This window comes from Mastomys coucha, unplaced genomic scaffold, assembly GCF_008632895.1.
Source record: "Mastomys coucha isolate ucsf_1 unplaced genomic scaffold, UCSF_Mcou_1 pScaffold1, whole genome shotgun sequence".
NCBI classification, from domain to species: Eukaryota; Metazoa; Chordata; class Mammalia; order Rodentia; family Muridae; genus Mastomys; species Mastomys coucha.
The window spans coordinates 89,631,373-89,646,317 of NW_022196891.1; the positions used below are offsets into that span (position 1 = coordinate 89,631,373).

Sequence of the window (14,945 nt, forward strand, 5' to 3'; positions counted from 1 at the left end):
TCTCCATTCCTCCTGTGCCGTGTCCCTTTGTACTTCAGTCCTGGACCCTGCCTCTCCTATCTGTTCTTCAGGCCCCAGTGGTGCCCCACCAGAGGGCAGATTCTGAAATGGTACTGTGTATAACTGGGGAGCACGTGGGGTGATTCATTAGCGCAGTGCCACCGGCTTGTTCTAATTAGAGACCTGCAGTCACTCCCCACCTACCCACTCCTCCCCACAAGCTCAGAATATCTACTTAGAATGTGAGCACCTAGGGAGTCACAAGGCAACTAGACCTTTAATGTTCTACACCTAGCACTCTGGTTGGTAAATCCAGTTGACTGAACGTTTGATTTCCAGGTGCGCTGGGATCCTTCTGTTCTTGAGTGCACGGCCACGTCTTACTTGAAGAATGTGTACAGCGTCTGTCCTGGCTTCTCTGCCTTTCAATCTCTGACCTGGAAAATCTTCTCCCAGCCATTTGTGTCAGACCAATGAGGCTTGTCAGAGCCCTGCTTTGCTCCTGCAGGCTTTCAGGATTTAACGTGTATCTTAAAACAGTTCCCGTTTGGTAGAGGAGTTTGGGGTTTGCCTGGGATTCAACATGTCCTGCGTATCACGTGCTTAACCCTTAAATCATCTACACAGATCATCTACGCCAGCGTGGCTGCCTTCACAGGAAGTAGGATTAGACGTTGTTGAGTTTGGGCTGGAATGCTAATCCGTGTTATGACAACATCAAGTCTCTCGGCCCTGTGGAAAACTTCCCAGCGTGAGATACTGCCTTCTCCGTGCATTGGTTCATGTGTGTTCAATTTCTGCATGGGTGTGCTATGATCTGTGCGGTAGGTAGATGCACCTCTTGAGAGGGCTCGTAAATGAAATCCGTACAGTCAGATTCATTCATTAAACGCACACAAGGAGCTATTATTTCACTTTAAGGGTTCTTCTGTAATTAGAAAATTTCATTAAGGAGGCATAATGTTTCTATATTAGGTCTTGTTTAAATGAGATAATCTTGGTAAGAAACAGATAAAATTACCAATCAGCTTCTACTCAGGAGTTACAGCTTAATTATACCATGTTTCCTCCAGTAGGAACTGTGGAGTTTGGAACGCTGCCTTTCTCACCAATGCTCAAAACGTGTAGCCAGGAAAGCCAACCTGTTAGAGATGCTCCTTGTTTCTCCCTGATGGGAAATTCTGACCATTAGAGAGGGTCCTCACCTTCTCATGTCACCTTCTTTCAGAAACACAAGGGTGCCAGCAAGAGCCAGGGTAATGGGAGATGTTCTGTTGAAACAGTAAGTTCACCCACGAGGCCATTTCTCAGCTCAGAGCCTTGTGAACTGTGTGTTCACGTGTCTGCTGCTGGATAACAGCTCCTTACATGTCCTGGTTTGAGAGACACATTCTTTTCTCATAGCAGGTTTCTCAGATGACTGTACACAAGTGGTTTCTAGGCCTGTACTCACTCAAAGGCTTGACTGAGCTGGGCCAGCCAGAGGTTCATTGGCATAGCTGGTTTGTGTGTCTGACTAGCAGATGAGAGCTGGATTGGGATCCAGAGTGTCTTAGGCTCTCCCCCATGATGATCCAATGTCAAGATAGAGACTTCCAGGAATGGATACTCCAAGAGACCCAGGCCATTGGCTTCCCATGACCCTGCCTTAAAAATCTCAGACTGTCATTTCTGCCAGACTATATTGATTGACCAAGTCCAGCCGTTATTCACCTACTCAAGAGAGTTACGGCATGTAACTGCCCTGCCAGAAGGAACAGGTAGCCTTGGTTTACCAACAGTTTGCCATCTTTCTTCAGAGGAGGCACATTCTCTACAAGAACCAGATTATATAGATATGGAGGGCACCTGTGTCATGGTGGACAGTGTGGGAAGGCTATAGGATATTAGTATGTATCAGTATGTAGTTGTGAGTTCCTAGAGGTCAGTGCTGTAGGGCGTTGTGGAGAGAGCCTGTTTCCAGAGCAACCAGGAAGCATCCTACAGAAAAGCTCTACCTATTGGCTCTATACCTACCTTAGCTATCCACATCACAGATTACAATTAGAACTTGGGAAGGGAATCTATGTTTGCACATAACACAAAACGTCTAAGTGTGCATGTTTACCTAGAAGTAACACCACTCACGTCCTATTCACACCAAATCTTTAAAACCATTTTCATATGAGAACAACAGACACATAAGAACCACAAAGCAGTGTCCTCAAGTCGTGCACTGTTTGCCTGATTTGGAGGAGGTGGAGGTATTGACTCACATTTTGGAGATGCTTAGAGAAGAACGTGGAGTATCTTATATGCTTGCAACAGCCACTTGGCACTGGAGAAGAAGTCACTAAGCCTGTTTGCCTTCTTTTGCTATTGGCAGAAAGACAGCTGCTTGTTGAGCACCAAGGGTGCCTGGGTCTGGGGAGCCTAGCCAACAGCACTCTTGTTTTCACCTTCTTCTGCATGTTCCTCTCTGCCCCCCTGGGGATTCATAATCTGCCTTGAAAATGTATAAGCAAGGTGGATAATCAAACCACATAGCTAGAGACTATGCCAGGAATAAATTCAGTTTTGCAATAGGCACGGGCTAAAACATTCATACTTAGGAAAGGTGGGGAGATGCCTCTGAGAGGGGCTGGATAATCACACAGCGATGAAGGTTACTACATGTCTTATTTGGGGCTGCTATGACAAAATGCTACAGCAGGATTGCCATATAAGCAATAGAATTTTCATACAGTTTTGGAGGATCAGAAGTCCAGCATGGTCAAGTTATAATGAGGATCTTCAGATGCAGACAGCCTGCTTCTTGTTGTATGTGCAAATGGAAGAAATAGCACAGGAAAACTCTCCAGGCCCTTCTATGAAGGTTCCATGGGATCAGACATGAGACAAAATCATAAACTATATCTTCATCAGTCATAGGCCGAAGGCTCCCTCCAATGCTGTTATACTAGGGTTTTGAATTTCAACATACAGGTTTGCAATATAAGCACTTATTTTACAATCTTGTATTGATTCACTGAATGTACTAGTAGGATTCCAGAGACAGAAGATCCTGGAGATGCAATTTCACAGGGCCAATATTGCAACACAACTAGGTGGGCATTTAGCAAGATTAAAGAATATATTTCAGGAGGTGCGGGGGAGAAGGACACATAGCACAAAGTAATCCTTCAGGCAGAGACAAGTATGGGAGGGGTTGAACCCCACAGTCGCCTGCTTCTAGGTAGATGGTCTCAGCTAGATGCGGCTTCCCTGTTCTTTGGTCCCTGAGATGTCTACACACAAGCACACACCTCATGCACGAAGAATATCTATTCAACTCTCAGACACATAGGTGTAGACCTATGGCTCACTTCAGCCCTCGCTTCCTGTCTGCCTACCAGTATCACCCAAGCTCCTACTATGTAGTTCTATTGTGTGACAGTTTCTAGGGAGACATGAGTAAATGTCTCCTTATTTCAAAGAAAGAACTAAATAAAGACCAAACTAATACCTCCAAATCCCAACTTGCTGAATGAATTTGTTGCAGGTATTATGGAAGTATAAATGGAGAGTAGTTACATAAACATCTATAGCTCAGAGGCAGATATACCACCTCCATGTCACACCAACATGGGTGACAACCCATGAGTGTGGCAACCCTGAGGTCTCTGCTTGACTGTTAAGCTTACAAGCTAGAGAGGCCCTTCCTTTTGGCAGTCTTTACTGCTTCTGTAACCTGAAAATGGAGGAGCCTTGCGAATCTGGTAAGTTTCAGGGAGTCTCTGAGACTTGTGTGTTATTTTAAGACTTCCCAAGTCTTAAGGAGCTTCCCTCTCAGGACAGAATAGTTCACCTGGTTGTGTAGAAATTGCTATACAACAGATAATGCATTGTGCTCTGAGGGGACTAGGGCACACAGCTCTTGTGTGCAAAGACACACAACAAGCCACACAGTAATTACAGGTTATGAGGGGTCTATGGGGGAAATGACTAATAAGGATAGAAGGTCTCTTTCTAGGGGGATCAGTACCACCCTTACAGCAAGGTGACATTAGCACGCGTTTGTGCTATCTTACAGGTTCTTGAGTTACATGTTATTAGGATCCAAATGATGACTCTCTTTGTTTTCTCAAAGCTTAACCTGCAGGCTGCCAGTGACTGCAGATCCCTCCTGATGGATGCTCATGACAACTCTCTCTCCTCAGGGAAAGGAGACGTGTTTGGGGATGTTTTCTGGAAGGAGGCTACCCTTGCACAGTCCTGTGCTAACGTCCGGGCCTTGACCTACTGTGACCTGCACGTGATCAAGAGGGATGCCCTGCAGAAAGTGCTAGAATTCTACACAGCCTTCTCCCACTCCTTCTCCCGGAACCTGATTCTCACCTACAACCTGAGGAAGAGGGTGAGCTTGTGGCTTTGATTCTTTCTAAGCTTTTTTTTTTTTTTCCTGTGCACGTTGGGTAATTGCTGGGGCTGGGGAAGTCTGCTAGCTTTTTATTTAGGTGGAGAAGAATGCTCCGAGGCAGCCCTTTGCGTTGCTTGCTTTGTTAGAGCTTTTGTTGTACAGTGGAGAGGAAAGCAACTCTGTTGGACTAGGAGGTGGATCAGACTTAGTGCAGAGATGCTTTGCTGCATCCATCTGTGGGTTTTAGTTCCTAGCACCACTTGGATCTTTTAGGAAAGATAGATAAAATGGGGGCTTATAGAATGGCTGCATGGAGCCACTTGATCAATGTTCACTGCACCCTCAGTACCACTGTAGAGTGGTCTAAAGCTACTTTGAAGCTGTCTGGTGATGACATGTTATGAAAAAGACATGAAAGTATGAACGTTTGAGTTCAGCAAAGAAATCTGTGGAATTGGGTTGTCGGGAGGAAGTTTTGTAGCCAGCCAGTGACTTGAGAAATGAGTCTTAAGAAAAGAAAATGTGTTCCCAAAGCTATTTCTTTCATACGGAGTGGTCTGAGGTGTTCCATCTCTCTCTCTCTCTCTCTCTCTCTCTCTCTCTCTCTCTCTCTCTCTCTCTCTCTCTCTCCCTCTTCTCTGACAGTCTTTAATTTCTCATAATTTTTTTCTTTTGTTTTAAATCAAGATCTCACCATGCAACCCTCAAACTTTCAATCCCCCTCTCTCAGTCTCCTAAGGTCCATACCAGCCTTTATGACTGGCTTTCTTCTATTTCATCCATCATTGGTTAAACACTAGCATGGTCACTCCAGGCCAAGAGGGTGCACTTGGAAGGATTTCATAAGAGTTTCCCTGTAGTGACCTCATACCGACCCCACTAACCTGCCTCTCACAATCCTGGTCCCTGCTCTAGCTCATGTGTGGTTTGTGCTAAAAACCTTCCTGCCTATGTGTGACAAACTCCTGCTAGCGTCCAGACTCTGAATGATTCACTGCCTCATTAGGTTTCTCCTGGTGTCAGATGAACTAGACTAGATAAAGAAAACCAAAGACTCCCTACCTTCAGGGGACCACACCTATGGGCAGGCTAATGCTAGTTCATGCAGCTACTAGAGTGATCAGTGATTGTGACTTCCCCAAAGTGTAACAGGAATGAAGGAGGGGGAAGCTAAGCAGGAAGCAGAGAAGCCATGTCCTGGGAATGTGTCAAGTGTAGAGGATAGGCTGGAATCAGGGAAGAGGCAGATAATCCACTAGGAGAGCTTTTGACAATGTCCGGAGGAAGAAACCTGAGCTTGGCACTTGAGTCCCTTGAGCAAGTTTTGTTAAGGCCAGTCTTTGGCGTTGCACAGTAGGTCTTTTCTTGCTCTAGGTCCTCCAGTGCATTGCCTTGAGGATGCTACTCAGAGAGCTGGAGCACCAGAACATCCCATATCCTCAGTGCATAGCCAGATAGAATGCCTACAACTCACGCACCATTCAATGAGGAGGGGAAAGAGGTGGGCCTCTGTGCCTCTGTTTCCCCATCATGCAGTACAAGGTGGTAGAGAAAACAGTTCCCTAGCTCTTTGATTTCAAGCTTGCCCATGTGGGCTGGGCATTGCAGGAGAAGTGTTCCTTACTTGTCTACTGGCTGGGAGCATGAGATGCTCAATGAAGATACTTTTAGCCAAGTGGATTCTCCTAAAACCTATTTTTTTTGGTTTATTCCTTCTATCCATGAAAGCCAGTTGATTATAATCGGCTCTCAGCATTGCTGGTGATATGGGTTGAAAGATATGCAGCTTGAGCTATTTGGAGGAGTAATCATTTTGGAATAATTGTGGATCAAGTAAATCTGTCTAAAAAAAAAAAAATAACAAAAAAGCAATGATGCCTCAGAGGTCAGACTGGCTTTATGCACATCGAGTGATTGACAGTTCTAGAAAAGAGCAAGAACCAAAGCTGTAGACAGTCTCGGACCATCCTTTGAAGTGTCAGGTCCCCAGAGAAGAGAAGGTAGAGCTTGCATGTGGACCTGAGGGTGTTTAGGGTCCCGTCATTTTCAACTGCAGAACATCATGGGTGGAATTCAATCATCTGATGAAGGGTCAAGCTGCTTGACCTCTGAACTTTTGTCCCATCCCAAGTGCCTCCAAGTCTGGTGTAGAAGCCAAAGTAATTTTGGTGACAGCCTTTATGTAAAGAGCCATTCTTTTCTTGGAAAAGGAGACTTGTCATTTTGGAGCACCCATTGTTGTCTCCCATTGTGTCCTTCTGTGAATTAATTCGTGGTTGCACAGGGCACCAACGATGAGAACATTACATGCATGAATTATTTTCCTAGCTACATTTTTTTTCAGACAAAGTGAAGTTATTCTTGTGGCTGTTTCCAGCTTGGCAAAAATCAAGTGAATCATTTGGTAAAGAGTCCTGAGGACACTGTGCCTTCAGTATCCGTCTGGGGACTTATCTCACCTCATAGCCCTCCTCCAGCGCACAGCAAAAACTCTGGGCCGTTGTGTGCCTCAGTATCCAGCCCATCTCTCCTCCTTGTCCTCACCATCCACATGCCACAGATAGGACATGCTGCAGAAATGCCACAGAGCTGGTTGGAAATGAAAGATTCAGAGCCCAAATGACTCCCAGACCAGAACATTTCCCGAAGCCTCCTGGGTTCCCCATGTATCCATTATTCTAACCTTATCTTCCTCCGCTTGAGCCCAGGTGGATTCTGCTGCCTTCAGAGATACTTTAGAGTCTGGACCAGGAAAGGTCTTGTCAGGTAATTCTGTCCTCCAAAGTCACGTAAGGTCAGTGCAGAGCCAGACAGGAGACCGTCAGCATTGACCTTCCATAAATTTTCTTGCTTGTGAGTTTTGAGACAAATGAGACTGCTTTGGATCCTGCCTCTGCTGCTTAATTCTTCTCTAATTCTGGACTAGGAAGAATGGACTCTGGACTCTTCATCTTGAAGATGGAGAAGATTAAGTGATAGCCTAGGACACAGGACACTTGGTTAAGTTGATTTTTTTTTTTTTTTACCGTTTCCTTCCGGGTAACATTCTATCCATTATCATCTTGTGCCTTTTCACAGAGGGGGGGCCTCCTTGCCTCTGCTCAGAGTTCCTGCTCTGCAGAGCTTGACATAGCAGTAGAGCCATGCTGAGACCACAGGTTCATCACCAGAGAGCGAGGGGAATCTAGCACCCCTGTCTCTTCTGAGTGGAGCAGCCTATGCAGTGTCATGCCAGGGAAAGAGTGGAACCGTCAGCCCAGAGCCTGGCTAGGGTACATCTTCCTCCCAGCCCTGAGGCACCTTCTGCAGGCAGAGTTGTCATGCGGCTGAGAGTAAGATCTTACCAACTCCAGGAGGGTGAGAGCAGCAGCATCGGCCCAGTGTTGATTTATATCAGCTCTGAAATCCTCAGAGCCCACGATCCCACGATAGTGCTACCTGGTCATTATGTCTTCTCAAGGGAGTGAACCAGGAGGCTATGTGGAAGAGATGCTCCTTTCCAAGGTTACCCAGACTGACTGACAGACTCTGAGCCTGTCTGTGGACCTGTGGCTAATGGTGTAGTACGCATGGCTACCCTGCCCTGGGTAGTAGTACTCAGCCTTTGATGCTATGACATCCTTTGGCTTTCTTCAGGTTTGTTGACTTAGGGGATAGCCTGGCTGTTTTCTAAGCATCTCCAGTGATCTTTGCTCCCACCAGTGAACTCAGACGCAGGGAAACCTATCAGACCCCAGACTAGTAGTGAGGCACAGGAAATGCACATGGAGATTGATTATATAGCCAATGTACTGGGAATAACCTGACCCATTACTAGAAAATCACTGCTTTGGGGCTAAGGTCCCATTTGAATTCAGGTAGCTGCTGACTGGCTGGATGCTCTTAGGCACCTCTAAGCCTGTGTTTCTTAATTTGTAAAAAAGAAGCTAATATTTTGGTATAGTGCCTCATACCTGTAATTCTAGCACTTGGAAAGGGGGATGAGGCAGGAGGATTGCTTCTATTTCAAGTCTAGCCTGGGGTGCATGGCAAGTTCCAGACTAGCCTAGGCTAGAGTGTGAGACTTTGTCTCAAACAAAACAACCCAACAACAACAAAAAGGAGATAACCCAAGGGTTTCTGATTAGTGTTGTTGGTAGAATCCTGTATATTAAAATATAACATGGTCTAGCAAAGCTGGACGTAGGGTCACATGCCTTGAACTCCAGCACTTGGTAGAGGCATGAAGATTGAAAATTCGAGGACAAACTGGGCTATAGACTCAGTTTGAAGCCAGCCTGGACAGTTTAGTGAGACTACGTCTCAAAACACAACACAATAAACATAACCTGTCCCTGCAGAAAGCACCCTGTACACATTATTCTCCTCTTGTCCCATCCCATCTCCACTTCCAGGCTTGAAGAGTTGAAGTCATGCTTGGTCCCCTTGCTTCTTTGGTTAATGATTTGTGTGGGCTCCACATCCCTGTGGATGGGGAAGAGGTGTCACCCCTTGGTGCTCAGGGATTGATCATTAGGACAGTAGATCAAATGTACCGCAACTCAAGGATGCCAGCATACAAGCAATTAGGTAATTACCAGCAGCCAGTGCCAGGGATAATTGGCATGCAGGTAATTGGATGGGCGCTTTTCATCCTCCGCGTGTAAGACTTTCTTTTCAAAGCCAATATTATTGTGTATGCGAGTATTTTTTCTGCAGTGTTTGCTTATGATAATTTATTCCAGGAGGGATTTTTCAAAAATCATAATTAAGGCTCAACCTGGTGTGTTTGGGAGGGAGCTGATACCCATCACCAGGGCTTTCAAAACAGGGGCTTTCAAAGCAGAGGTTGCCATGGTGAATGGTCTTGAATGCCATGCATACGCTTCTAGCCCACTTTAACCAAAAGACATTTTCCTCTGCAGAAGAACTCAGAACCTCAGAGGTCTGTAGAGAGCTCTCCTCGTAGGTGGTATTGAGAAGCCCTTTCTGTGCTTTCTTCTTCCTGTGGAATGCTGGTAAGCTAAGAAGAAAGACTATAAAGCCAGATGCTTAGCAATAAGCACACATTTTCCTGTCGAACACTGGTGTGTCATAGCCTGAGTTTTTAAATGATCTCTGCCTAGCCAATACTTTCCTTGTCATCCCACCATAGTGAAGGCTTCTGTAAAATTAAAATCATCTATTAGACTGTCAGGCCAAAGAGATAATAAAATCACGGTGCTGGAAATCAGAGGTGGCGGAGGGCACCAAGGATGGGATCGACACTGTTGTAATCTTTGTAAGACAGCAAAATATAAATCAAAAATCAGCCTCCTTTCCCCTCCGCAGGGCCAGGAGGTCCTGCTGAGGGGTTGTGCAGTAGTTCTTCCTGTGTCCTGCTCTTGCCAGGGCCCAGCAAACGTAGAGTCCATAATGGTCCCAGGGAAGCCTAAGGGGTCATTCTTCATTATGCTTATGCCAGCTCACAGTGCAGCGGTCAGGCTGGATCTTCTGCTTCTGAGGAAACAGTGAAGTTCCGGGATGAATGTGAATCTAGGAAAGGTCACCTCATGGCTAAGCTCTGCCACTTGCTAGGTGTAGGTAGGGACTGGTGAGCACTGAACAAGTATAGCTCTTTTTGGTCTGTGGGTTCATACTGCCTCCCTCAAATGGTACTGTGGGATGGGCTGACAGAGAGCTGAGCACATCTTCTCACACATGGTAGGTACAGCTCTGTTACTTTCCTTCCATCACTCGTAAGAATGGAAGCTATCGGTGCTCAGAACAATCAGACGGGGCAGTCTTAAGCCAGTCTCAGACAACTTCTCAGATCTTATGTAAATACATAAAATCATGCATGTATACATGACACGAGAGTAGAAGTCAGGCTTTCCAGGGCACTGAAAACAGAGGGGATATGGAAGGTAGCATGGGATAATATGTTCAACATGAAAAATATACTTACATGGAAATATCTGTAACTAATACAATATTATGTAATACAATCTACAGTGCATTTTTTGAAGAAATTAAACCTTTGATTATATCTTTAAAATATGTGCATGCTGTATCTAGAGTCATGTGTTTAAAGCTTGACTCTGCTCAGTAACTGTGGATGAGTTCCCTGAACTCTCTGGTCCTGGGTTTATTCATTTATACAATGATATCCCCTAGGAGTGCACTTTGATAACAAGATATCAGTGTGTGTGCTTCTTGTACCATGGCCACTGCTGAAGATAAGGAGCCAGTCTGGGATGTAAGATTGATGTCAGTTATAGCCAAGTGCATTGCTGTTTAAGAAGTCAAGTGTCCTATGCAAATGGAACAAGGGATAGGGGAGCTGAATTCTAATACCCAGGAGTCTCTTGGTCAGATCATCCCAAAGCTAGATCTTGGGACCCATAACTAGCACCTTCAGAGAGGTTCCTGGAAGGATGGTGCTGCCAACTGCATCATGGATAGAATTTCTCCCAACCCAGACTACATGGGGGGAGGAGCACCAAGGGCTGTGGCCATTGAGCTTAACTCCACTCAGTTTACCTGACATGACGTGACAAGTTGTGTTGACCACAGATCGGAAAAGATCTGACCTGGTATAGAGGAGCCCGAGGTCCACGTACTCTGTGGGAAGCAGCATGTCTTAATCATGTTTTCTCGGGTGTGCTAATGAATCCCAGGTCAGGAACTTAATAACCAAGTGAGCAATGTGCATTCATTAGCACAGAAGCTCTGTAGAGAATGGATGGTGGCTGCCTTCTGAGGCGAGTCTTCTCTACAGAGCATCAAGGAGATGAAAGATGTTCCAGGTTGGAAACATCCGCCTCTCCTGCTGCACGCACACACACAATACACACACAATACACACACATACACATACACACATACACATACACACATACACACACATACACATATACATACACACACATACACATACACTCACATACACACACATACACATACATACACACACACACACTGTCCTTGGGAACTACACACACATACACACACACACACACACACAGAGACAGAGACAGAGAGAGTGAGTGAGTCAGACTCCTTGGGAACCCTTTTCACACTCAGTCCCCTTCCTCCTGCTATATGTCCTTGAGCTCTTTCATTTCTGAGGAGTGGACAGCTTGTGCTCCATAGAGCTTTCAGTCCTTGGCTGGACCACAGGCATTAACTTCAGGAGGCTGAAGATCTTCCCAACCAGCCTCAAAGCTTTGCTAGTAAGTCATTTTCTCTTTGAGCCAGGCACACTCTATGTTTCTGACAAATCTCTGGTGTGGTAGTGCTCCCTGTTTCTATGTAAGTGCTCCTTCTACTCTTACATTCTTCTCTATGATTTTGAGCATATCCTCCACATTTCCCAGCTATCTTAGACAATTTTATTCAAGCACCTCCTAAGAAGTCAAGAGTCAAGACGTGAAGTGAACCTAGGCTGCCCTGTGACTTCCGCAATAGCATCTGCCTTTGGAGAGATCAGATGAATAGAGTCAATGTCAGCTCGTCCCCTCCAAGGGGACTTTAAACACCTGCCTCAGGAGTCAGCCCAGTCTCTCATGGGTGTCTGTACACATCATAGCTTGGTCACTGTGTCACACAGCTCATTATAAACATTGTTGGCTTTGGTTTTCTTTTTACTGATGTCCCGTGACAGTCCTATGCTTTGCTTATACCTCTAGAGTGAAGCTTCCAGTCCCTCAGAGGACTCTCACTCTATAGCTTCTCTTTAATCTCAGTCTAGGGGAAGCCTTCTGTGTTTTAATCCAGTGAGCACCGCTCACCCCTGTGTAGCTCTCATTATACTTCTAGTTAACTACTTACCGAGTGTCCCCCTTGCATCTAGATGTCTCACGGGGGCCAGGCCTCGTCTACTTGACCTACTTGTCTGCCCTTCCCAGCAGACTTAGAGCATTTAGAACCGAGGGAAGAATCAAAGCACCTATAAGGAATAAACCAATCAATGCCATGCCTCCCTCATGTTCCTGCGAGATTTAAAGCCTTGCATGCAAGATGGCATCTGTAGAGAAAAGTTCCTGCTTTCTCCCTCGGGAGCTTGGCTCGTATATCCTATAATATCCCTCGACTCTTCACTGCTGCAGAGGCCCTAGGTAGCTAGGATCTCAGCCAGCAACAAATAACAATCGCCTTTCTGCCAAATGTGCACTAAAGTATTTGCCTAGGTTATAATCCCACTAAGGTGCTAAAGATTCAGAGGCCCCATGGGTTAAATAAATTCAGAGACTCCTGCACTGAGAAGATAATTGGTATTTGAATCTGAACTGATCTGGCCATGATCAAGACTGGATTCTTCAGAGTGGGGACCACAGGTCTCTGATCTGGAGATACAGATCTGACCTATAGGCCTTCCGTGCTGTGAGAAGGCTGCACCATCCATGCCTGCTATCTCCTGAGAGGCTCTGTGCAAGTATCAGGTCCCTGGACACCACCTAAGTGCATCTGGGCATAGTGCAGACATGCTAGGGCTCTCCTGATGGTTGTTAGTGTTGGACAGTCTACTCAGGGATGGGGCCTGTGGGTTCTGCTGAGTTTACATCATTGAGCTGGGAAGCATAGTGAGGTTGGGTGATCCTAATCGCATTTTCTTTCTTGTGGCTCGACTCCACTGATGCAGAGGTGACAGAAACCTTCTGTGACAGGAACAATCAGGGATATAATTTGCTTCTGGCTATCATGAGAAGCCAGAGGAGTGACAGCTTACAGTTAGATGCCAGCTTAAGTGGAAATTCACTGCTTGGCCGGGCTCTGGAGACTCGAGTCTTAGAGCCTAGCCAGGACTGTGAAGAAGCCTTTAAACAAAGAGGGCTTAATAACCATGAGCCATGGGAGCAGTGGTGAAAACTTTAGGTGGATACTGATAAGAGGCATCAGTTTACCCACCGGGAGACAAACCTGGACCCTTCTGGATACTGCTGACATAGCTACCACATTGCTGGGTGGCTGGTTCATTCGCAGTGGTTAATGATTATGCATTTGTCTGGACATGCTGAATTAAGAACAATAAGAATAGATTTGTTGAGCAATAAGAACTCAAGAGAGTCTGCAGAGGGAAACCTCTGGCCAGCTTCACATCTCGCCCTCCCCTCCCCCAACCCCAAATGCATTTCTGGATCTTTCCCTATCGGCTTTTGCCCAAGGAGAAGTTCCCTGAAGATTCCATCAGAACTGCTCAGGCTTTCAACGTAGGGCATCCTTCAGGGCTAGCTTTCTTCCCCATATAACAAATGGGTCAGAATGGATGGAGAAATTATTTTCCCAGGGGGGCTGGGGCCGGGTCCTCTCCAGTTCTCGTGGCGCATGGCAATATTATAGCAGCCCAACAGCTCCCAAGCCATTGGCCTCTCAGGCTTTTCCTGCTCCTGGGCTGTGCATAGTAATGAGACCCAGCATATTTTCCATGACAGGTTTAATTTTTAAAAAGCCCCTTTGCTTCAGGCAGCATGCTGAGGACGGTGCCTTATTCCTTAGAGATCTATTTGCAGACAGCTACTGTGTGCTGCTGTATTTCCCAGCACACTTCCTTGCAAATGCTTAAACCATATGGGGGAGATAACGTCTGGTCCTTGGGAGTACAGAGGTTTAAAAGAGGTCACGTGTTTGTGTTATATGGCATCTAAAATTCCGCATGCTGCAGCCACACCTGGTGCCTCCTGTTGGTGGTATGTTGTATTGCACTGTAACTCCAGGGCCCTTCTGGGACCGCCTAGGTGAAGTGAAGCTGTCTGCTGGGTTCTCCTCACCATAAGCAGGAAGAGAGGCTTCTGCAAGCTTGGGATAAACCCACGGCAGATGGCGGGGTGGGAGAAAAGTGTGTCAAGAGAGAACGCAGAAGGCAGGATGTTAGAACTCTTGACAAAGAGAAGGCTCTTGCCCACAGCTAGCAGAGCCATGCAGGGCACTGGCAGCCTTTCCTTCTCTGAGCCCCCTAATTCCTGCAGCTGGAGGACCCTGCCAGAGCCTGAGTTCCTAAAAGTTATGGAACAGCGGCGCACAGCTTCGGCAGTTTGATTCAGTTGGCAGTGGGACGGACTCCGAACAGTTTCTTCAGAAATGGAGGACTGGAAGAAAGTACTGACTTAGGAATGATTGGGGAGCTTGAGAAATAAAAGCAAAGGTGCCCATACCTGGGGGCTTGGGGGAGTGAGTGGGTTTTGCACACACCGTTTCTGGAGGAGAAGAAACTGTGCCTGTTTGGCACAGCCCAACTTCTTGCTCAGGGAGGCAGATACCTTTGCAAACCCCAGACTGTGAGCTGGGCTAGCATCCGCATGCCAGATCCAGGTTTTCCTGATCCTCCCCATCCTGGCCCAATGAGCACAGCAGCCGAGCTCGGTTTGGCTGTTAAGCCACAAGCCAAGGCTGCTGGAGAGCCGCCAGCATCTTCATCCCAGGCTTTGTGTTAAGCACCTCCTAATTCCTCTCTGACATTTCTCTCAGGTTGGAACCTGAATAGGAATGTGTTCAGCACTAAGCCTGTTGACTAGTGCTGGAGGCAGGGCCCAATTATCTGTGGTCATGGGCAGCAGAGCTCTGTGGAGTCTATCAGCAATCATTTCCACCCACCCCAGTGAACCTGTCA

General features: G+C 46.4%; 1 protein-coding gene across 1 annotated transcript in view; it reads left to right on the forward strand.

Moving 5' to 3' along the window:
• The window catches only part of Kcnh1 (potassium voltage-gated channel subfamily H member 1), a 315,715-nt gene that overhangs the window by 240,932 nt on the left and 59,838 nt on the right, over positions 1-14,945 (forward strand). Inside the window, exon 10 of the mRNA XM_031339334.1 lies at positions 4,179-4,375. Within this exon, the coding sequence (XP_031195194.1) occupies positions 4,179-4,375 (197 nt within the window). The remainder of the gene's footprint in view (positions 1-4,178; positions 4,376-14,945) is intronic.